A 24,841-nucleotide genomic window follows, 5' to 3' on the forward strand; every position below is an offset into this window, starting at 1 on the left:
TCTAGCTAGTTAACGATCAATGAAAGGCAGCCAATAAGGTGCATTTATCATATGACTCGTACGGCCACGCTCCAGTAGAAAAATCAAAATGAATACTGACGTTTATTGGGCCGCATGGGTTGGCGTGAGAGGGTCCGGAAAAAGCCGTACGGCCCCGGGACTAGCTCGCGATGAAAGTTAAAACCTTTTGATTCAACAGTTTTTACTGAAATCAAAATAAGCGATAGCAAAGACTAACCTGACACAGTGAAGGTCCCACTAGTCATTTTGACTTAGGAAGCTTTAAAGCACTATCTGGACGACAACCGAAATGCTGAGTTCAACATTGTCGAGGAACTAGCGAATTCAGTCAAGGACTGAGCAGCAACGGCAGACGTCTAGAATACTCAATGGTTAAGAAAACGACCTGAAGCCGAAGGGAAACGAAGCGAATCAAACTGTACGATCGTACGATTCCTTTCCAAGTCATACCACATTTTCATAGATCAACAGCCAAAATTGTTGTTTTTTACATCCAAAATCCTTTTGGTGGAAAATTAATTAATTCTCTTGTTTCCAACAAGTGCAAATTTCGGCTCTGTCAGATGAAACGTTGCTATGTTTTGTTGGATTCAGTTTTCGTTAAGACGAACACGGTTAGCCGCAACGTCGTGCAAATAATTTGTCGTAGTCCTTCATAAGATGCAGTCACGTACGAGAAGTTTGGATGGAAATCTCCTTGAAACTAAGCTTGTAGAAACTCGAAGATTTTGTTGTAGTTTTGACAATTACAACAGAAGTTTGAATACTTTGTACGCACTTTACAGTTCAAAATTCAACTGCACCTCACTGGCTTCCCCCAAAAAAGAGCTACCATTAGCTTTTCAAAATGCGTGCAAAATTGACTGCCGCGTCTGCATCTACGAAAGAAAAAACATCAAAAAGCTTAGAGGTCATATGATAAAAGGCTTATTGACTGAGTTAGGTCGGGCCGGACGGGAAAACATTAGGCTCTCGGTTAGGACTGCGCTCGCTCCTAACGTCTTGACCTCGAGCCAAATATTTCCCTTCCAGCCCTCTCAGTCAGTCAGTAAGTAAATATTATCATATGACCCGTACGGACCCGCGCGCAATTTCCTTGGAAAACCATATGAAAAAAAGTCCCGTATGAGGGCCGTACGCCTCGCTCTAGCAGGGCCGGAAAAAGCCGTACGGCCCTACTAGAAATGCGTACGGCCCCGCTACTGCTGCTAGATGCCGAAATTGCATGGAACCAGTTGATTCCACGGCTTTGAATTCAGATGAACGATAATTAAGATTTTTCTAAAAAGCAAAGAATGTCCAACATGTTTATTAAGACTTAAGTAGTTTGCAGGCGCAAAAATTATAACAAAACGTGTTTTAAACTTGGCAAATGATGAAGAAATACTCCTGACAACAACAATAAAATCGAAATAAAAGCCGTCAAAAAAAAACAACATAATCGGACAAAGTCGTATCCTGGTTTGTAGTCATGATGAAAATTGAAGAAAAAAAAAGCAAATGCGAAGTAAACTCAAATTTCTCTTTCTGTTGCGTAAATTTTTAAATCACAACAAATAAAATGCGAGTACATGTTTACGACTAACCTGATCAATGACACAGTTTCCCGCTAGTTTTCACGGAGCATTTTAAGCACAATTGGGACATCAACTGTAATGCAGAGCTCAACGTCGTCGAGGAACTAACGAATTCAGGGACTAAAAAGCAACAGCAGACATGAATCCTACGATCCGTGGTAAACAAAACAACTTGAAGTCGAAGGGAAACGAAGCTCGAAGCAAAATCCTGAACTGCCAGTACAATCCCTTTCCAAGTCCTTATCATAGCTTAAGATATAATGTTGTTTTTAACGTCCAAAATCCTTTGGTGGAAAATTTATTAATCCTCTCGTTCAAACCAGAAGAAACGTCGCTAAGTTGTTTAATCAGGATAAGTTCAGTCTTCGCTGAGACGAGCGCGACTAGCCGAAACGTCGTGCAAACTCTTTGTCGTCCTTCGTAAACGCCTCCTTTGAAATTTCTACTAACTGCACTCGTGTACGAGGAATTTAGTCGGATTTAAATCTTCTTGGAATGGAGCTGAAACTCGGAGATTTGGTTGACAATTTTAACAAAAGTTCAAAAACTTTGTGCGCACATCGCAGTTCAAATCCCGGGGGGGTACTCAAAAAAGTTTTATACGGGGAGGCTCCGCCCCAAGTTCTAACCCCTTACCCTTTTATATACCATTCTTGACAGAAATTGTACCCCTTTCGTATACCTTTAACTGAAAAAAGGTACCCCTTTCATATACCTAAGAGACATGGCGTGGACTTAAAATAGGACGTTTTCTTGTCATTTTTATGTAGCGCTTAATAAATGAAAATAATACAGCCATAAATTGCGTCTGTTCGAATGCTTATTGACTGAGTTAGGTCGGGCCGGACGGGAAAATATTTGGCTCTCGGTCAGGACGCACGGACCTCGCTGCGCTCGGTCCGTACGTCCTGACCTCGAGCCAAATATTTTCCCGTCCGGACCTCCCACTCAGTCAATAAGTACATATTCTCACAATATTTCATGTCAATTATCAGGAATTTGTTGGAAACACAGACCTGGACACTGCTGTTTATCATGACCTGGATCCGCCAATCGCAGCACGTTACGTCCGTTTTCGACCAGTTACTTGGCATAAAGCAATAGCAATGAGAGTTGAGCTCTATGGCTGTGTAGGTACTGTAGCAGGTTTTCTTTTTCTATTTTAACGTCTTTCTACCAGCATATTGCATACCAAGTGTATGACTTTCTTTTTATACTGGATTCACAATAAGGATTACAATGCATACAAGTATACTGCTCAAATACTGCTCCTTTTTACCTGAGACGTAATATATTGCTTTAAACTGAATTGAATTAATGCTCGAAAATTATCATAAAAGGAAAGCACAAACAAATTAAAACAACGGAAACAGCAACAAAACGCTCTATATTTGGGACACATTTTTACATTACAAAAAATATATACAAACTAATGATAACAACAAATACAAAACAAATGCTGATGAATAGAGAACGTAAAGGTCATATAGCAGTGAAATTAAAACTGTGCTTCAGGAGTAAGTAAACAATCGCACTGTAACAAGATTTTTACAAAGTGAAACAAATAGAACTTGTCAGTCTCTTTGTTTGAGGTCTTATAAATTGCTCTTCAGTAAATTTTGAGTTCACAGTCAACACGCTTTCCATTAATTAATTAACAAAAAATTGGGTGAGTTTACGCTACTAGGTTTCTGCATTGCCTTTTCTTAGTAATTTTATTTTTTGTCCTGTAGCTGTCAATATTCCACGTCCTAAGGCCCTTTATCCTCTGAACAGCTGGTTTGCAACACGGGAAATCTACGACGAACAACCACAGGGTACCTCTTTTGGGGTGTCTTTAGCAGCTGGCCCAAATAATGTCGACGGTGGTTCTTACCAATTCGACGGACACATCAACAGTTACATTCAGTTTCCAAACAATGGGGGCTTAGATGTGCAACACTCCATCACATTGCTATGTTGGCTGTATCCTGAGAATACAGACGGGCCTATTTTCCAATATGGTCCAAGTACCAATTGGGGTGTTCATATGTGGATTACAGCGCCAGGAGCCGTGTACGCTAAATACACGCATAGAGATTACACAGAGACATCCCCCTTGATTACCGCTCAATCCCTGGCACTAAACCAGTGGCATTATGTTGGTTCTTCCTATGATCACACAACTGGTACTGCAAGTATTTGGCTGAATGGAGAAAGAGTCCTGCAGCAAGATATCGGAGCCGGCATGACTCTTGCTACTCAAGATGACGTGAGAATGGGTGCAAAAGAGGGCGATAGTCGATATTTTATGGGACGAATTACCGCCATGCAGGTTTACGACGCTGCGTTGACCGCAAAACAAATAAATGAAGTGAAAAACACCGGTCTAGGTAGGTATCTGTGTCTTCTTCTAGTTATTTCTTTACTGCTAATCGTTTTATGAAGAGTGAAGCAACCCACCACAACTAGGTTTAGTGGGTTTGGTGTGCACTAAAACCTATATACAGCAAAGTAGAGTTATGTTTACAGATTCAACAATAAAACATTTTGGTTGACTACGGAACGAAATTAATCAAACCAGTGTCGCTTCTTTAAGATTCGTTGAGTCTTCGCACAGTCCGACCAATTAAACTAGGCAGAATATATTTCGGGGTATTGCATACATACGTGTTTGTATGTTGGGGTTAAAGCATGCATTAATGCGCGAGCTATCCGAGGTAAATGCATATACGAGTCAACTGTAAAACAGTCAAGAAATTTTAAATTCTACACGAAACAAGGTCACGATCTCAACCAGAAAACACGCAAACCACAATGTCTTTTAGCTTAACATCGAAAAAAAGGTCAAACAATAACGTGTAGACACATTCATTAACTTCAGTTTGATGGTCGCTTGTTTCGTTCCTCGTCTTACATAGGCGCAAATTTAAAGGGACTTTGTCACGGGGATTTCGCAGATTTTTGATCTAAACTGTTCAGAAACAAGTGGTAGGCAACTTTACCCATGAAAAACATTATCTTTGAACATTTTACTGAAGATACCGTCCCTTACATCTAAGCATGAACACTGCCGCCGAAACATGATCTAATTGGGTAAAAAACTATCAAACGTGACATGATTGGTCATCAAACGTTTGAAGTTTAGCAGACCGTAACGGCAACTTTCGCGCCGAAACTTCAACACATTCCGGTTTCGAAACAGTCGAAATGGCGGAAAGATTGGATATCAAGGCCTTCCTCCGACAAATTGATCCTGATCTGTGTCGATATGCATTTGCAGGTTCACTTGAATCACTTCTGGTGCAAAGTTTCGTCTGTTCTCAGTGTTTATGGTGAGCATTTTGAGCGTGAAAGTTGCCGTTACGGTCTGCTAAACTTCAATGTTTCATGATGAAACATGCCACGTTTGATACCCAATTAGATCATGTTTCGGCGGCTCGTGTTCACGCTTAGATGCAAGCAACGGTATATCCTTTATTTGAGGATAGAAATCAAACTTCGGCTATAAATATTGATTTTTTTAAGGCGCGCGGAAACAACTGGAAAACGTTGGCTTAACGTTTTCAAATTGCAATCCATTTCCATCCGAACCATCCGCAGCCAAACGCGCTTTTAAACAGTTTTAGTGCTCTAAAATAACAATTGTTAATAAAAATGGACCATTATTTTTAAGTTTGCTACGACACAAATATACATTTTGGCTGTCCTAAAAATCTGTTAAAATCCGTGACATAGTCCCTTTAAAACCCGCAGGGTAAATCTCTGTCCAAGAGATTTTTAAGTTTTTCAGAGGTAAGCTACGAAATTGTTGGCGTATAACGCCCAGTTTGGCTATGTGTAGAAACGCATTTACTTCGCCACTTTCCTACGCTGTCGCGAGTAACGCTTACTTAACCTGTTGTAATACTAATTTCTTTTAAAGCCAACATACATCAGTTGAATAGGCAAACATGTAGCCAACGAGGTGCTTTTTGACTTACTGTTTTTCCTCTACAGACAAAGACGAATGTCAAGATCAAACACATAATTGCGACGTGAATGCTCAGTGTAATAACACTTTTGAATCGTTCAACTGCACTTGTCTTCAGGGATATTCAGGGGATGGCAAAAACTGTTCAGGTATGATATTATCGTTTGGTCTACACATTCTTGTGACGGCAATGATGATCGTGTACTCGCCATTTATTTCTCACCATTTGTAGTAATTAAGAATAAAAATAAGCGATAGAAATTTAGAATAACGTTTCGATGACTCGCTGTTCATCATTATCAAATTCTAAAAAGTCAGGTTCTCCCGTTGAGTTCTATATATATTTAGTAGACTCAGCTGTGCAATGGAAATCGCGAATCTGATGGTCTCCCACGATCATTCGCCGAAGAACGTGCGCGCTCGCGAGCTAGCGGATGATGTCTCAAAGTGCAAATATGTAGGTGGACGAATCCGAGCACAAAACAATTAGACCCGCCCTCGTCATGAGCGAAGTCAACCGGCTGCGCCCGTTGACTATTGCTCATAGAAAACGGGCGTAGTCTAATTGTTAATGAGAATGCGTGTGAAAGTCTCGTTGCATATAATTAAAGACTCTACAATGTGGAATGTAGAGAGTGTTAATTATGTACTAAATAGTTTTGCTTTAATTGAGTCAGATTTGACTTTCACACGCATTCTCATTGTCCTAAATACGGTGCTTATTCGAGAGCGGCGCTTCTTCGGGGGCGGCGCTTATTCGAGTAAATACGGTATCCTTGTTAAAATTATCTTGGGTGGCTCACAAAGTAACACTTATACAAATATGTACTAGGGAAGTCAGAGTGGATCCCAAATTAACCCGACCGACAAGCTGCAATGCATTGAAAAGACGAGTACCCGCACTATTTTTGGCCAAAAGCGCGTCATTTGACGTAATTAACTCTTGTAACACCATCGGCAGAACTTTGAAAATATTGCAAAATAACGTTAATCGTCCAATGTACCACAATGGAAGAGTATGAAGTGTCAGCCGTCCCAGCGCGATAGGGCGAGGAGACGGCTGCCTACCATAGAGCCCTACTTCAGAATACTGGAAAGGTGAACATTCTGGATTTGCTGGCAAATGCACAAAAAAAAAAAAAAAAAAAAAAAAAAAAATGCACAGCTGTGCTCTTGGTATAATTGCAGGGTGCCCGAACGCTTTTACGTAGGGAATCTTGGGTGCCCAGCTCTTAAAAGCTTTTATGATAGCAAAGTTATCTAAGTCGTCCAAAAGAAAAAGACGTCACCTCTGGCACCCGGGCCCTCCTAGAGCGCAGCCCTGAAATGAAAACCAAACACGTACCAGTAAAACTTTAAGCTATGCTTTTAGTGTCTAAGTTTTTGTTGCGAATGCGTGTGTGACATTTAAAATTCGTTTTCCGGCTGCGTATTTAAGTTGCGCATAAACGATGCCCAGCTTGATCCTTAACAAGACACTTGCACTCGCGTCCTCGTTAAAATATTTTACCAATTACCAGTTAATTTCTCCGCAGATGTCGACGAATGTCAAGATCAGACCCATAATTGTGACGTTAAAGCTCAGTGTAACAACACTGATGGTTCATTCTATTGTACTTGTATTCAAGGATATTCAGGAGATGGTGTAAACTGCTTGGGTATGACAAGTCAGCATTTGGTAATATTTTACCATCTAAACAATCATAATGTTATTAATGGCGGTCACTGTAGCATAATGTTACATTTGCAACCAGCAGTCCTGCTATCCGAGCTTTCACATAAGAGATAGGTAGATTGATATTGTTTAGTTAATCGTCCAGTGGAAAGATGATTTGAGCGTATTGATGCCAACAACAACAACAGGACAGATTCAAATGTTTTCATACAATTATAAGGCTTTGAATTAACATAGTAAGTTAGAACACACAACGTATGGGGAAGATTAAAAAAACTGCGGTACCGTGAGCTTTCACCACCTGAACAAATTGATGATTTTTGCCTTCCTTTGGCGAAATTTCTGTCATTATACATACTGGTATGTGCAAATACAATCTTTAGCTGCTCGAACCAACCAGTTTGGCGACACACATAATGTACATACATCCATTGTTCGGACAATTATCCTTCAAAATCGCGCGAAATATCATCTGTTTCTCAGCCGGCGAGGACCGCAGGATAGTTGATTTATATTTGCACGTAAGCATTTGATATGTTATGCCAGTTATCAGCACGTAAGCAAATTTTCAAGAAACTTTCAGTCTTGACAAACAGTTAAACGTTTACTTTATCTTCCATACAAAACAAACTGACTAATATTGCTTTAATAATTATCCACAGATATTGATGAATGTGCAACAGCAACTCACAACTGTCATGGAGTGGCTAACTGTTACAACAATGATGGTTCCTTCACCTGCGAGTGCCGAGATGGTTACATTGGTGATGGAATAGTAAATTGTGAGCCCCTGGGTGAGTGTAAATAATTAAATAATCTAATAAACGTTTTCAACGTGTTTACAACTGTATCAAAATTCTCTTCGTCCAACATACTTTCACAAGAAAACTCCCACCGCCTTGTGATGCCAGCACATAACTTAAATGTATGTAAAACGCTACATCAAAAATTATCTGCAATCATCTGGATTCTCCAAACAATCCATAGACCAAGATGAAAATTCTAGTACATTTATACCTGATTTGTTCCAAAATTGGAGACCATATAAGATTTTATGATTCTTTTTTTATCCAAGTTGTTACTTCGAGATCGCTTTTTCTTGGCAAGTTTCATTGTAATGCGCCGTGTTTTAAATCACTCATGTTCACACAAAAATAGATGATTGCGCTTCTTTCAATGGAAATATGCTTTGGGTATACGTGTATACCAAAACCCATTTACTCTATAAAGTATACTGAATGGTTTGGCGCAGATTTTTAATTATAACCTGCTTACCTTTTTCCCTGATGACGTTTTTGTAACACTTGCAGGAAGCATTAACAGAACAACCAAATGTAGACGTTTGTAGTACTTCGTTCTTGAATATCGAACATACGTAACAATGCGTTTTGTGGCTATTGTTTTAGTAAAAAGTCAAGCGACTCTCACATCAATTGCTTCATTCAATTGTATTTGGCAGGAGACTTCTCAGTGAGCATCCGAAACATTTCTAAGGACAAGTACCATTCAACTGTTGTCGAAAGGTCCGCCAAAAGTGTCCAAGAAGCGCTCATTCTAGGTCTACCACCTAATGTTGCTGCTGTATTATCACGGACACTGGAATGGCGTATCATAAGTGAAGCAGAACTGGCAGCTTCAGAGACAGCGGAAGGGAAAATAGTAAGTCAAGGAACAACTGAGTGGACCATTTACAGAAGGTCCATACCCGCTGGTATCTACCAAGTCAAATTAACTGCTTCATACACAATTGGTGATCCATCGTCCCCACACACTCTTACTGCTTTCGACTATGGCTTTATTGAGGTAGTTCCCGCGCCGGTACGTGCCATTATTGATGGTGGAAGCAGCGTTCGATGGGGATCTGTGGGAACTGTAACCGTGGATGGGTCATTGAGCTACGATGGAGATATCGGTCCTGGAAATCATACTGGGCTTAATTTTGCTTGGTCCTGTCTCTATGCGAACGACAACGTTACTATTAGCAACGATTGTTTCGGTTCGTTTGTTGGAGAAGTAAATGCAATGTCCACTGCCATTAGCATCGACCCTGGTCTACTCGTAATTGGTGAAAACTATATTTTAAGATTAACTGTTTTGAAAGATGAGAGGATTTCCTTTGCTGAAATGTCTTTTGAGATAGCAGCGGGCGAAGTACCTCAGGTGGCATTAAGGTAAAACACTATAATAAAAACAATACGCTGGCTGCAAAATGCTTTTGGGTACGAACTTTTTTTCCAAGTTTGACACCAATTCGAGCAACCAATCTGCTGTTGCTGATGTAACTTTGAATTTCTTTGAATTTCTACCAAGTCAAATTCACTGCTTCATACATAATTGGTGATCCATTGTCCCCACATACTCTTACTGCCTTTGACTTTGGCTTTATTGAGGTAGTTGACATATCGCACCATTTCTTTCACTCACTGATCGACACTGACCACATTGTAGTTTCATCATTCATGCCCATCAAATGAGTGCTCCAAAACTGAAATTTAATCCCTACTGCTGTTATACATTTTATTTTAGATGCTTCGTAGATTGTGGTGCAGTAGTGTCTGCTTCGAACAAGCTTCGAGTGACATCAGAATGCCCCAACTCTCCTTGCAATGGTTCAGTTTATGCATGGCGATTAAAAAGATTCAATGACGATTCAAGTAACTGGGAAGATGTACCTATTTTCCCTAACATGACTTCAACTGCAGTTAACGCGACGAATATGGTTATCAAGAAGAACTCATTGCAGTCCAAATCTAAATACAGTTTAGCGTTAATCGTAACATCTCCAGAAGGAGCAGAAGGTTTCGCCGTGCTCGAATTTGAGACAGCCGGAGCGCCCCACAGCGGCTACTGTACGTCGTCAGTCAGTGAAGGAGTTTCACTTGAGACGGAGTTTACTTTTAAGTGCTTTGATTGGCAAGATACAAGTTCTCTTACTTATGAATTTCAACTTGGAGAAGAGCCAATATCATATGGCAGCTCTTCCCAGTCTGTGTCGACGGTGTTACCGGCGGGATCTCCAGAAGACGATTACCAGTTGCAAATTAACATCGTTATCAAAAATGCTGTTGGTGTAGCGGTTGTAGAACGGCTGATTATTAAGGTAAAAAACATATTTCTGTTTATTTTTTCACCTTTGTAACTAGGAAACCAAAAGTTCTCTGTTAAACGGAAGTGCAGTTAGGAGGCTGTACACACGAACAGTTTTCGGCACTTTCCAGCTCTAACTTTGATGAGTCAGTGCTAAAAATAATAATCAGTCACTGATACAAAATTTGGTATCAAACAAGTACCCAATTATTGTTAAACAAATTGGGGTTATTTTCGGACTTCTGGTACTGAAGACGCCTTGTTATCTTGAACCAGGGGGAGGAGAAAGTCGGCACTTTTCTTCAATGACATAACGGTGTCGGGAAACCGTGCAAATCTGTAGCAATCAAGCCGTTGCTAAGTTAGACGTCACCATGTTTTTTTGTTTCGAAAAGATTTTAATACCAATGCATGCATTCGTGTAGAATGCGAATAGCTTGGAAAAGTTCTTCGTTTAGTTCGCATGTTTCGGTCTTGACCGTCCACAAAACACATTAGTTTTTTTTACTTCTAACAAAGCAACAAGCCAATAGAAAAGTCACTGTTTTGGAGTTTATACATAGTGTTCAAAACAAAAGATTGTGTACCGTAAAAAAATTCCAACATATTTGATCTGTCATCAAAATCTTTAATCCCATCAATTGGTCTTTTGCAGGTGACAACATCTTCCTCACTTGATCTGTGCCTTTCGCCTCCAGATGCAGTTGCCACCAAATTGAAAAGCTATGTACTCGGGGAGGGCAATCCGCTAGATGAATTTCTAAATAAAGGGGAACTCTCCCAGGCTGTCCAGCTGTCTTTGTCTGTCCTCAAGTCTACCAACGAGGAAAATGATTGTGGACAAGAATTGGATCCGGATGTAAAAACGTTGGTACGTTCACTAACACACTGTTAAGAGAGCAAAACGATTTCTTTGGTTATAGGCTAAATCGACGCTAAAAAGCAAACACTTGTCAGAGCATTTAATTCTCCCGCCAATCCACAAGCAAATCTTTTAGTGGTGTAATTTATGTACTTGTTCAAACCGTTGTTATCATGGAATGAAACCTATTTTGAAGGACTGAAACTCTACATGCTGATTAACAAATTTCCTTATAACTTTAATTTGGGGAATTTATATCACCACCCAAGCTGACAAATTGCGTACAGTGATCATATTCTTGTTTGGCAAAGGTTCAGAGAACAACTCAAACGTCGATACAACACACAGTTATTGATTTTATCTTCCTAAACGGAAAATTTAACAGTGACACCAAGCAGGGCTGGTGCCACGTCTCGCTTTATCATGATTATGTCTGTTTAGTGGTACGGAGTAAATAAGCAAAATACTTTGTCTTTCGTGTATCAATGTCGGCTTCTTTAGCATTTTGTCTTCTTGTTAGATTTCAGAAACATTAATTGTGAAGTTTACAGCTATAACGCCTGAGAGTCTTGACATGTCTCGCATGATTATGTCCGTGGTTAGCGCGGCGATGGGTGGCGGACAAGGAAGCGGCAGTAATAGCGTTAGCCTAGTAAGTAACATCATCAAGACAAAACAAAGCTCACGTTTTCTGTCATTTTTATTACCTACCTTTCTCTGAACCTCTTTCTCTATCTATCTATCTATCTATCTATCTATCTATCTATGTTTTGTCTGTCTGTCTATCTGTCTTTCTGTCTGTCTGTCTGTCTATCTGTCCACGTTTCAAATCTTAGTCAACGTAGTTGCTAATTTAGTTGCTGATCAATATGCTTAGTAGTGATTTACATGTGTCCACTAGAATCGTTCCTCTTAATCAGTCTGTATTGTTGCCGTTTCCTATTTTATCACTTGGGAGCGACAACAGAACGCGAATACTTTCACGTGATTTATCCGGGATAATGTAAGGGAATTGATCATAACGATCTTCACCAGCAAAGTAAAACAAGGCTGAAAATTTTATATAACGTGTCACCTTCGTCATTGTTGCCTTTATGCGTGCTCTAATGAAACAAGATAACGTTACGCAATGCTTTGCCTCTTTAACTTTGCAACTCTGTATCGAAATACGTCTTTTTTAGAAACACTTTTATCTGGTTTAAAAGCATCAATTTTGTGAATATCTCACAAGTTGACAAAATTCTCATCACATAAATGATAAAGAAGGTGAGCATGAATCAGTTGTGCTTTGCTTTCTCAGAACTTTAGTCCAAAAAAGCTTCAGCTGCTTACTCGTGGGAGTTTTACCTTCTATTTATTCACTCTTCTGCGGTAGCGCTGACATCTACCTGACCTATGCTGTGTTTAAACGTGTTCGAGAAGGCCATGCTTGCATAAGTGATACTTATTTTAGTTTTGCATTTAATGGTGGTTTATTCATGCTTTTAGCATGACAACCAATTAGATAAGTTCTCTGCTTGTGCGTAGTTTGATTCAATAAATGCCTTTTTGATTAATAAAAAAATCAACATGACAAAAGCAAGTATATGCAAACGATGTGAAAGCTTCATATTGCATAAGCCCTCTTTTTGTTTTCTGAGGAATTGCAACCCAATCGCTCCTCTGTTTTGCCTAGTCATCTGCCTCTTCAATAGGGTTAACAAAGCCATCCTCTTGAGAACTATCACGCACCTGTTAATATAATATTATATACTTCTTTTCTAGGAATCAACGATGCAGATGACAGAAAAGACCACAAATATGCTGATGGATAACGTAAAGGACTTAGAAGAGCCATTTTTCCCGGTAATGGAGCTGACGGCTAAGAGTGTCACAGAGTGTCTTACGAATGTTCTTCAGTCGGCAGCAGGCGCGACTCAAGAAAGCGGGTTCTCAGATGAGAATGAACCTTCCTCAGAGGTATAACTTATTAAACGGGGTTGTACGTGTAATAACAGCTATATATTCCGTCAAAGTTATATCTTTTACTGCTTTTTTATACTGTAGTATAAACATAATTGCTCAAGTACTGGGAATCTCGTTTGAATTTTCTTTTTCCAGAGTGAGATAACCAATAGACCCTTTGCATAAATGGCGCCCAAATTTGAATAACAATACTTTGTACATCCTTAGCCTCATGTGGATGTTTTTTGACAAAGGATTTTTTGCGTGAATGTGAGGCTTAGGATGTATATGTATTGTTATTCAAATGAAGACGCCATTTATGCAAAGGGTCTATAGCCTGACGGAACCTATATATAACCTTTCTTTAAACAACAGTTGCTGAAGTTCACATTTTCGAACTCTTCTCTTGCTGCAGTTCGTAAAAAAGGCTTCTGGAAAATTAAGCAACATGAGCGATGCATTCTTTGGCCGCTTGGTTCCAGCTGAAGACCTTGTTATTAAAACAACCAACTTAGCAATATCTCTTAAGAAGGTGTCCGCTGACGATGTAAAGGGACTGGGTATGGAAGAAGGACCTTCAAAATTTAAGTTACCCGGTAACCTTGGAGATATGGGTGGTGGAAACATCAACGCAAAGGTAAGGAGAGTATAATCGGTGTCAAGATGTTGTTGTAGCGTTTATACCACGAAAGGCATTTTCTTCCCACCAGGGTTTTTTGCATTAATATTAAAAGGCCTGTGGCTTAGGCTAAAACACGATACCAATTCAAACAATGTTAGACTCTTTATAACTAACATGTGAACCTTTTTTGCGTGACAATGACATCACAGGTCAATAGCTGCCTCAAAAAACTCGGACAAAACAAGCATGTGTAAGCGCGAGGCGATGATACAAGATTGCTACGGTTTTATGCAATTTTTGTGCAAAATGATATTTCTTATTACCTTTTTAAGAAGAATTCTTATTTTGGCAAAAACTGTTGACAATGAAGGATCTAAGTCTTGGTCGCTTCAACGCAACTTATTTTGTAGTATGATTAAAGATTGAAGCCAACCAGGATGAGACATAATAAAAACAATAAAAAAACGTTCACTGGCTAAAATTATTAAAAAATAATGAGCTTTCGGCTGTCGCTCTACAGATAATAAGCACATTTTTATTAGCACATTTCTTTATTAGCACTTTTTTACTTCGCTTTTGTTTTTTATTATTTTCTTTTTATCTCGCCTTTCTTGTATATATTTTATACATTTTGTATTCAATTTTTTATCCGTCGAAGGCTGTAGAGCGACAGCCAGTGAACGTTTTTTATTGTTTTTATTATTTTGTTGTCTTGATGATAACAACCACGGGCAGGGGACAAGTAAACCAAGTAAACCAAATACTTCATTCTTCAAATGCTTCATTTCCCTTGTATAACATATAAAATCTTGAGCTCGGCAATCATTTGGCTTTACGTCGACCTTTATGGGTTTTTTTTTCACAATTCCCGACAATATAGGCAAATTAAGATGAGACTGTGCAAGGCATATTTCGGAACAAAATTTGCCTAGCTTGCTTTCAGCCTTAACGTGCTTCATTCACCTCTCACACTAAACAGCGCGGGAACACAGTCGTCTCGTTTAGATCAAACTGAAACTTACACATTAAAAACTGTTACATGTAGATTTCGCTGCCTTGCTAATAAACGTACAACATAAATGAACGTTTTAAGGCTACTTCTGTTGTTTTCCTTTTCAGATGCAGGCCGTTAATTTTAATCCTTTTACCTGGGACAAGAGCAGCAAAAAGGTCAAATCAAGTGTGACCAGTCTCGATCTTCAAAGTGGCAATGGAAAAAAAATTAATGTATCAAATCTCGATAATGACATTGAGATTGTTATACCGATTTCCAGTCCACCAAAAAACACCAGCAACGGAACGAAGCACAATTTTCTAAAGCCAAACAAAATGTCCTTCCGAAGTTATTATGCGGAACTAGCAGATGTTCCCGTTTCTATTAAAATCGGTGCGCAAGAAGAAGACATTGTTATCGAGATGTTTGTTAAAGTTGGATCAAGACCTACAATCGATGACTCTGATCACAACTTTACTGTTACATCAACATGTTCAAACCAAACAGATCACAAGCAAAACAAAACATCCTGCCTCATTGAAGAGAGTTCTGTAACAGTTGTGCCTTTGGAGCCAAGTTCTGTTTACGTCGGCCTGTTGTTTCTAGGAACAAAAAATGTCTCCGAACATTACAGAAAGCGAAGATCGTGTTTTGGTCATGGTCGTGAAAGACGGTCATGCGTTGGTGTTAAGGATCCTCCACCAAAAGGAGTCTATAAAACGGATGTTCCACAGTATGACCCGTTAACAGATGTCAACTACACCTTCAGTATTACCCAATCAAGTTGCTTGTATTGGTCTGAAGATAAAGAGAAGTGGACGTCCGATGGCTGCAAGGTAAATCACATTCCCGACATCATGATTAGTCTTAGAGCAGTTAGTCAAATAACGAATGAGACCGTTTGACTTCGAAATGTTTTCTCATCAGGCAGTGCTTGCATGAATCATGATCGTAGAAGGTGAATTCGAAGCATGCTTAAAATAATTTCAAAATAAAGTATAAATCATTTTCTCTTGGTATAGATGTAACTCGAACGAAACACGTTCGCCATAAATGGAGACCGGACGAGATCAAAGGGTCGCAGAGCTTATTAAGAAAGGCACAGCCACGATATTTTTTTTTTGTTTAAATTTAAAGTTAAAGTTTAAAAGATCACATATATCATTTAGCCATACTTTGCACGTGTTTGGAAACGAACAATGGAGGGGATATTTTAGGGAAACGTTTTTCTTACAAACATGTTTACTTGTTGACAAAACGAACACCGAATAAGCTTGCCAACGTGGAAGGAAAAGATGCAGAAGCTCCATACGAGTTACAGTGCAAGATGGAAAATTTCCTTTTATTTTTGCTTACAACAGATTTCTCTATCGTAGGTTGACGCTAGTTCAAACAGCACCCATCTTAAATGTCTCTGCAATCACCTGACTTCCTTTGGTGGAAATTTCATTCAAGCGCCAAATCCTATTGACTTTGATAAAGTTTTTACTGAGTTTACAAGGCTTGGTGAGAGTGGCAATATTTCAGTCCTTGTGACAATTGCATGCGCTTTCCTTCTGTACTTCGTTGTGTTGATCTTTGCGAGAAGGGCCGACAAGAGAGATGAAAACAAGGTGTGTTGTTGATTGTTGTTGTTGTTGTTGTTGTTGTTTAACTGTAAATAAGGAAATTAAATCCGTCACAGCAATAAAATAACCCATATAAGATTCCCTTCGAACGTTAACCCGTAGAAAGAAAATGGAAGACCACACGAATCCAGTAAACTCAATTCTTTTAGACCTCGGAAGGACTCGAACTCACAAAGGTCTAGTTCAGACGTTGTGCTTACGTCGTGCCGAACTTTATTCAGGAATTAATTTCGACAATAGAAAGGCAGTAACACGGCGTCTTAATCCAAATTTTGAATAAAGTTCGGCAAAGCAATTTTTTGACACGCTATGCCATGCTACATGACTCTGGCACGGCAGCAGTTCAAACGTCGTGCTTTTGCCGTGCCAAACAAAATTCATAAATTATATTAATGTATTTTGGTGGGATGACGTTCTCGCGAGGAGTTACGAGGAGACCCGGGGATAATTCTACCTTACGGAGTGTATGCATTGAATTTTATTCTTGCTAAAAAGCCAGCGAGGATGTTTCAATACGAAGAAGATGACAGTCATGACAGGGAGCAGGGCAAAGAAGAAGCTAGCGAGGCTTAATCTGAAATAAGCAAGTTTTTGGAAACCATACTTACAGAAGGAAACGTTTTTTCTGTTGCCTTTCTTTACTTTTGTTGAGTCTTGCAATTATTCTAAAAGTGGGAGTTTTTGTTTGATCAACGCTGTCTAATTGTTACGAAGCTTCAGTAAATCCTGAATTTGGTACAACTCTCGCACGACGTCTGAATCAGGGTCGTGTTTATACCGTGCTACAGTCGAACGGCAGAAGCACGACGTTTGAACTAGGCCTAAATTTCCCACTCCATTTTACTTTTAAGGGAAAACGCTCAGATATGCAATTTCCCGCACTTTTGTTTCTATTCATATTTTTTATTTTGTTTTAGTTAGTTCGTAATCGCACATAAATGCTACTGAATCAGCTCGTGCGCATTTAACTTGACGCATCTTTCATAGTAAATATGCATCTAACTAACTATCAACCCACGACCTTCATCACCAGTACTCGCACCATTACCATATGTATCCTAATTTTGCAACGTTACATATAACGGACTATCACTTTAATGTACAACAATTTCTTTATTTATTGTAGATTTGTCCTCCAAAACATGTCGCTATCAATGAAGGAGGAACCTATTTTTACGACATGGTTATAAGCACTGGCGTTTGGAAACATTCAGGGACAACAGCCAACGTAACAATTAGTATCAAAGGCGAAATAAGTGAGCACAACTTAATTCCAATCCGAAGTAAAGGAGAGTCAGGTGACATATTTGCACGAGGAAGTATTAATGGCTTTGTCCTTATCACAAACGAACCGTTAGGATCTTTTAAAGAAATAACTTTGGGCCACGATAATTCAGGGGATAATCCTTCTTGGTTTGTAGAAGCAGTGGTCATCAAAGACCGGCAGACAGAGGAAAGATGGGTGTTCCCGATAAATCGATGGATTGCATTGGAAAAAGACGACGGACAGATAGAAGTCACCGTGGACAGCAAAAGTCCTACTTCCTTTTCAGCTCAAGTGCGTTCACGCTTTGGGAGAAAAATTGCCGATGGTCATCTTTGGATGTCAGTGTTTGGGAAAGCATGCAGTAGTACTTTCACACGCGTACAAAGAGCCTCGTGTTGTCTTTCAGTTTTGTTCAGTGCCATGATCGCTAATGCCATGTTCTATAACATTGGTGGCGAGTCGGATGGAGCTATACAAGTTGGACCATTCAAGTTTTCATGGAAACAGATTGTCGTCGGTGTGCAAAGTGGAATCATAGTTGCACCTGTAAACATCCTGATTGTCCTCTTGTTTAAGTCTAGCAGACCAAGAAGGAAAAAGGGAAACAAATATAAAGACATTGATCATGCCCAGCAACTCGTGGATGAAATAAGTGAAACAGGTTGCATGCTGCCTCATTTCTTTGTATACGTCGGTTGGTTTCTCTGCTTCGTCACAACTCTTACGGCAGCAACGTTCACCTTATTTTACAGTTTAATGTGGGGTAAAGAGGTTGCCGAGCAATGGCTTGCCTCCATTTTGATTTCCAATGGACAAGATATTTTCGTTGTACAACCAACAAAGGTTATGTTGGCAGTCATTGTGATTTCTTTAATCTTGAGCAGAAACAAGGACAATAGCGGAGATTCTGAGGAGGGCAGTGAACAAGGTGATCCACATGAGAATGACATCGATTTTCTGAGTGATGATCCCAAGCAGCGTTTTAAGCGATATCAGATGGAAAAGATGCGTGAGCGATCTAAAAGGGAGGCTCAGTTGACAGTCATGGTGAGGGAAATTATCCTTCATTTAATATTCGTGTTCCTCCTTGCTATCGTTTGTTACGGAAACAAGAATGGAAACCGTTTTTTGATGACAACAGCAATGAGAAATCAATTCACGAAATTTGATAAGGTAAGAACTTGCTATACGATAGCGTAGGTGCTATATCCATGCGAGTGATGGTAAGATTTTTCCTCTTATGACAAGGAGCTTTTCGACCTTCCAGCTTATATAAGCAATGCAATTTTGCGTTTTGTAAACGTCAATAGTCAAAAAAATATCACATCGTTGTAGTAAAATCTTTCCGTGGATGTTAAAGATATTCCCAGATAAAATCATTTACCTGCATATATTTCTAAAGCTGCACTACTAAAACCTATAATGTCATAAATGAACTCATAACATACCAAATAGCTTTGGCCATATTAGGGTAAATGTTCAGACGCATTTCACGAGAGAAGAACTAATTCACTAGCATTGTTATCTATCACTGTTATCTATGTATCTTTCTGAAATTGGCTTTTTTATATATTGGGGGAGGTTGCTTTTTTGATGGGTGGCGCGACAAGAAATTGAGTTTAATCAACAGATTCGCAGATTCGGAGTTACCTATGTTTTCTCATTCCAGTGAGAGAACTAGAGTGACGACCAGTCTTGTTCTCATCCAGTTTCAACAGAGGAACTGGCCGCGGGCAACGAACGAACTGGCTGAGTGAACTACCCGAGTTGGGGTGGGAAACGAGAACCTGTTCACAGGCTATGGTCTAGTGTGATGCTTCTTCAATACCTTGGAAGGGCTTAGAACCTTCAACCAGTATTGAAGCGGACGTCTCATTCGCATTCAGTTGGGGGATTGTTCTTTTCTTTGGAACATGAATCGTAGCTACATTATGTAATACTTTGAAGACAAACCAACTGAAATGTTAAAGCTGACCCTGAATCAAACTCTTATTTTATTTTTCAGGTCACCGACTCACACAGACTATGGAGTTGGTTAACGCAGCAGTTCCTACCAAACATTTACAACCAACCGTGGTACAATGGGCTTGAAGAGAGCAATGACGTGTACATCGAGAACAAGATGTCTATACTGGTCGGTATGCCATGGATGCGACAGTTGAGAATAAAAAAGAGTAAGCTCCTAGTGCAGTTTATCCTTTTCAACAAGTGATCGTTTATGACGGGTATTTCTTTAATACACATGTAAACATTGTCCCATTTTTTCTTCAGTGATTTGAATTTTGTCCTATTCAATGATTCGACTTTAGTTAAAATTTAATACAGGAAATTATTTTAAAATGGTTTTAAATTTAGTGAAGTGATCAATGCAGTAGCCTGCATGCAGGTGTAAAAAAGTAAGAATGAGAGGGAAAACAAACGCCCTATTATATTCCGGCGACGCCTGCACCTTCGGCTATTATTGAAGTAGCTAGGCCAGCTCTCTTCTGGGATGGCTGCTCAAAATATCATTCACTGACTTTAAGCAAACTAAGAATAAGGAATGATAATTTTTAAAAAAAATATGTGTTTTCCTCCTTTTCAAATACACTGGCTGCTCATGTATTTCAATTGTGCAATTCAAATATTGGATACTTCTATAACTATATCTTTTATGGGTACATTGCGAAATTACAGAGTAACCAGCTCCCAGAGACTGATAGCTGAGTTGGTAGGGTACTGCACCGACATCTTAGAGATAATGACAACGCTTTCTTTTCGCAGAAGTTAGCAAAATGTTTTTCCGAGCGTCCCCGAAAACTCTTTCCTTTAGCATTCTGAAGTTGCAAGCCATAACTAGTGATGAGCAATAAAAGGCGTCTTGACGAATACCATCTTGGAACACGGAATCAGAATGTTTCCCTCTTTAACTTTGCACCAAAAGAAATTACCTATTAAATGCAGGAAAATGAGTCATCCGTATATCAAATTACCTTTGTCGAAAAAAACATGTATACGTGCCATATTTAAAAAATTCCATTGCATTCAGCAAGAAGGAGAGAATTGTTTCCTGTACTTTTGCAACCAACATTTGTACTTACCCGATATAATTTCGAGATTTTGCGGATGTTTGTAAACGTCTTTCAAGTGAATTAGTGGTACTTTCACACCAATTTAATAATAAAATTTTCTTCGTTTGAAGGTTCCTGTGGATCACTCTCTAACATAATTTCAAACTGCTTCTACGACTACTCTCAAGATGGCGAAGACACTACATTGCTGAGGCTTCCAGGTTGGAAACCTCTCCCCTACAATACGTCATGGCCAAAGGCTCTAGAAATGTGTCCAAAGCCCTGGCGTTACCAAACAGCCGACGAACTAGACAATGATCCAATAAAAACATCTCAAAATACATATGGAGGGGGTGGCTATCCTGCAGTGCTTGGGTATGACGAAAACACTGCCAGTGGCGTCCTAAACGAGACCATCGGTCATGGCTGGCTTGATCGTCAGACTCGCGCGGTGATATTAGAGTTCACAGTATTCAACGTGAATACAAACTTGATGAGCATCGCTACGTACTTCTTCGAGGTACTGGCTAATGGTGCTGCCTACACTTCAAGGCGGATTGAAACACTCGAGTTGTACAGTACAGAGTCAGGGGCTCTCATGTTCTATCTCATTGGCCAGTTTCTGTTCATGGCCATGGTGCTCTATTACTTAATCGTGATGCTGATCCACCTTTACCGTCAGCGCCTTGGATTTTTCAAGTCTGTCTGGAATATGGTTGACTTCTTAATGATTGTGTCCTCTATAGCGTCAGTAGCCTTCTACATGATCAGATCGAAGAATGTTTTGAAGAGCATCAAGGCCATCCAGGCCAATCCTTATGAAATTGTACATTTTCACGAAGCCCTAGACTGGGCCAGCCTGGAAAATGCCTCAATCGCTGTTGCAATTTTTATGGTTACATTGAAGCTCTTGAATCTCATTCGTTTCAACCCTTATGTGATTTACTTGTTTTCGTCTTTTCGCCAGTCGGTAGGATACCAACTGTCCTACGTGTGTTTCTTCTTGATCGTATTTAATGCTTTTGTTGTATCAGGAATGCAGTTTTTCGGTGGCATAGTCCTTGAATACTCGAGCTACGGTAACGCAGTCGTTTCACAGTTTGAATTTCTTTTAGGCAGGGCTGTTCCACTTGATGACCTGCGAAATGAAAAGCCATTTATTGGGCCGACCTTCGCTTTCTTGTACGCGTTAGCCACGACTATATTCATGATGAACATGATGATGTCTGTACTAAATGAGTCCTATACTGACGCCAAGACACAAGCAGAGGAATGTGCAGAAGAGCTTGAAATGGCGCGCTTTATTGGTGAACGTTTCATGGACATGTTCCAAGAAGGCAGAAACCGAACTGAATTCAAGCTATTTTGTGATGACACCACGTTTGTTAACATGTGCCGTTCTGACGCGGAGCCCAACTGTTTGAATTCTGAAAGTATTCTTCAATGCACCGAGGAAAGGCTAGAAAAGGTGTCAAAAAGACTATCAGTTCTCACTCGACGAGCAGAAAGCTTTGAGACTGAACATCTGAAGGAGGAAACTGAGTTCCTTGACCTCGTTGAATCGATTGCCAGTTGTCAAATAAACATTAGACCTTTAGGTTCTAGGTTGTAAAACTGAGTTCGAATTCTTGATTCTAATGTTGCCATATTAGGTTGCCTTTTTCAATAATGTAGTTTACTTGATGTACTGCTAAATACTTTTAAGTATTTAGCAGTTCATCAAGTAAACTACCTTATGGATAATTTTCTTTAGACTATGACTCCCTTATGGTATTTTTTTTTTTTTACATATTTATGGTTACTACCATGTAAGGTTTGTCATGCAAGCTTAGTAACCATTAGAAATCGCTTAATGTGACAAAATAACTTCATCGAAGAAATGGCTTTATGGGTCGAATAACTTCATGTAAAAACGTTTCGACAGAAACCCAAGGTTCAGTTCAAATTTAAACGAGCTATGGTTTTCGTAGCTGAATTTAATGTTTCCAAACGTTCATTCGAGTATAAATCACACAATTGCTCATGTAGACAGCAACAATCAAACAACGATTTCAAATAAATTCATTTCTCGCATTACTTCCTAGGTTTGCATTAAATATTTAAGGCTTGCCCACTTGTTGATAAGTACTGTGGGCATTCATGAGTGTGGCAAGTTTTACACGGTTTTTTCATGGCCTTATGTGTTTTTGAAGGAGACAAGACAAAAAACAACATAACTCTTTTAATCGTATTCCATTAGAATTCCATAAACACAGTCTTCTTGGTCCGAAAAAATTAGGGTAGAGTAATCTACTTTTACGTGAGCTTAAATAAGCCCTCATTGAAAGCTACCAACAAAAACATTAATTGTGTAAGAACTATGGCGTTACACTTTGTCAGCTTTCTTAAGGCATGTTTTTTCTTTCAATCAAGATGGAATATATTTGGATATATTAAGAAATGTTTTGGCCCATACGGGTGTGATGTAGTAATGTAATTACTTTCGTCTATTTATGTTCTTGTAATTATTCGTGTAAAATGTTATAATAAAAATTCCCGTATTTATCTTTTTATTTTTTTTATTAGCTGATGTCATTTCAGTGACTATTTCAGTTTCATTTGAATTGAGGGATGTGGGAGGTGCGGCCGGATTTAGCAATGAAAGTTCGAGCGCTGGCCAGTGTCATATGCGGTGTGTTCTTGGCAAGACACTATATCGTCATTGTCTCTCTCTACCTAGGTGGATGAATACCGAAGGTAACCCTGAGAAGTACTCACATCCCATCCAGGGGGGAGTAGAAATACTCCTAGTCGAATAATGCTTCGGAAAACGAGATATACCCAATGTGCCACTAGCTCGAACCCATAATTTACCTTTACCTTATTTGAGAAAGAAGAGAAAGGGACACATGTTTTCATGTTTTCTTAGTCGTTTTGTTTGTTTTACACAGCCCTTCTTCTACTTACCACCCCCACCACAACCGCCCCCCCCCCCTCCCCTGCCACCCTCAATCAAGCGGCCGGTTCCACAATAAAACAATTACAAAAAACAATTTCTGCAAATTTAGAAGACCAAGGATATTTATGTTTACGCCAGGGTTATTGTTCAAGATGTCAGCTCTTTGTACGATATACATATACATGACTTAAAAAAATACGTGGACTGTTAAAGTGTACCTAATAATCTGCATCTGATAAAACTCCGTCTGTTTTAAACTCAGATAAAACCTCGTACGTGATTTATTCATGATAATAGCCTAATCATGAAAGCTTCATTTTACTAGTATAGCAATTTCTTCAACAAAACTAAACTGACAATTTTAAGGTTTTCTTTGATGTAAATATATCTTTTGGCGTTTGTCTTCTTAAAGTCATGCCCATTGTAGTGACCCCGTGACAGCTCAAGGAATTTTCCGTCCAGTGCAATTTTCTAGTTAAGATGAATTCCATGATGACTGGTTAAAGCAAAGGGATGCTTTTGTTTGAACTTATCATTAGCTTTTTATTCATTTATGTTCCCCGTTATATCGTACTGGGAATGTTGACTGCATGTTTATCGAAAATCCTTTTGGTTTACAAGAAGATGAAAGCCAAGCCGAATGTTGCATTGTCTACCTGCAATTCAGAAAATTAGCCCTAACAATGGAACTTTTCTGGGAAACAACAGTTGTCATATTGATTATATTAAATATTCAAATTTTCTTTTCGAGATCAGCACAGGAATTATCTTTACTCGGCATGGTTTCACATCTTCTGAACGAAAATTAAATTAACCATTTCCAACGTGGCAACGAAGCTTCTAATTTGCAGACTGCTGTAGAACTTTTCATTAAAGGTATAACTATGTATGTCTAAATATGATCATCAGTCAGCATTTTGATCCAAAGTAGCGAAATCAGAAGCGACCAACGTTTCCTTATCCTCATGAAAGCATTAGCAAGTTCAAAAAGTCATTGTCAAGTGCGATTAAGCATGTATGAATATAATAATATAATTGTATAATTACATATCTTTTTGTTTGTTTATTATAATGGCAGTGCGTAATAAAGTAAATTATGTGGGTAATGAATGACGACAAATAACAGTGGTATTCACAGTTATGAAGCAACTTCAATTAAACAATTCCAAATAATCCAGAACAATCTGAAAACTGAAATTCAAAGCCAATGTCAATTCATTAAGG

General features: G+C 39.1%; 1 protein-coding gene across 2 annotated transcripts in view; it reads left to right on the forward strand.

Moving 5' to 3' along the window:
• The window catches only part of LOC144636226 (polycystin-1-like protein 2), a 144,606-nt gene that overhangs the window by 16,211 nt on the left and 103,554 nt on the right, over positions 1 to 24,841 (forward strand). The window contains exons 7-22 of one of the 2 annotated variants that reach the window (XM_078495382.1): positions 2,594 to 2,732; positions 3,332 to 3,970; positions 5,577 to 5,699; positions 7,086 to 7,208; positions 7,888 to 8,019; positions 8,685 to 9,396; positions 9,752 to 10,325; positions 10,968 to 11,183; positions 11,695 to 11,826; positions 12,939 to 13,133; positions 13,534 to 13,755; positions 14,860 to 15,570; positions 16,111 to 16,347; positions 17,489 to 18,802; positions 19,635 to 19,803; positions 20,811 to 23,223. In XM_078495382.1, coding sequence (XP_078351508.1) covers positions 2,594 to 2,732; positions 3,332 to 3,970; positions 5,577 to 5,699; positions 7,086 to 7,208; positions 7,888 to 8,019; positions 8,685 to 9,396; positions 9,752 to 10,325; positions 10,968 to 11,183; positions 11,695 to 11,826; positions 12,939 to 13,133; positions 13,534 to 13,755; positions 14,860 to 15,570; positions 16,111 to 16,347; positions 17,489 to 18,802; positions 19,635 to 19,803; positions 20,811 to 22,291 — 7,119 coding nt within the window. In that variant the 3' untranslated portion in view covers positions 22,292 to 23,223. Of the gene's footprint in view, positions 1 to 2,593; positions 2,733 to 3,331; positions 3,971 to 5,576; positions 5,700 to 7,085; positions 7,209 to 7,887; positions 8,020 to 8,684; positions 9,397 to 9,751; positions 10,326 to 10,967; positions 11,184 to 11,694; positions 11,827 to 12,938; positions 13,134 to 13,533; positions 13,756 to 14,859; positions 15,571 to 16,110; positions 16,348 to 17,488; positions 18,803 to 19,634; positions 19,804 to 20,810; positions 23,224 to 24,841 lie in introns of those variants that run through there. The other variant, XM_078495381.1, reaches the window with a different exon arrangement.

The sequence above is a fragment of the Oculina patagonica genome, chromosome 13 (genome assembly GCF_052425735.1).
Source record: "Oculina patagonica isolate OP01 chromosome 13, crgOcupat, whole genome shotgun sequence".
Classification (NCBI taxonomy): Eukaryota; Metazoa; Cnidaria; class Anthozoa; order Scleractinia; family Oculinidae; genus Oculina; species Oculina patagonica.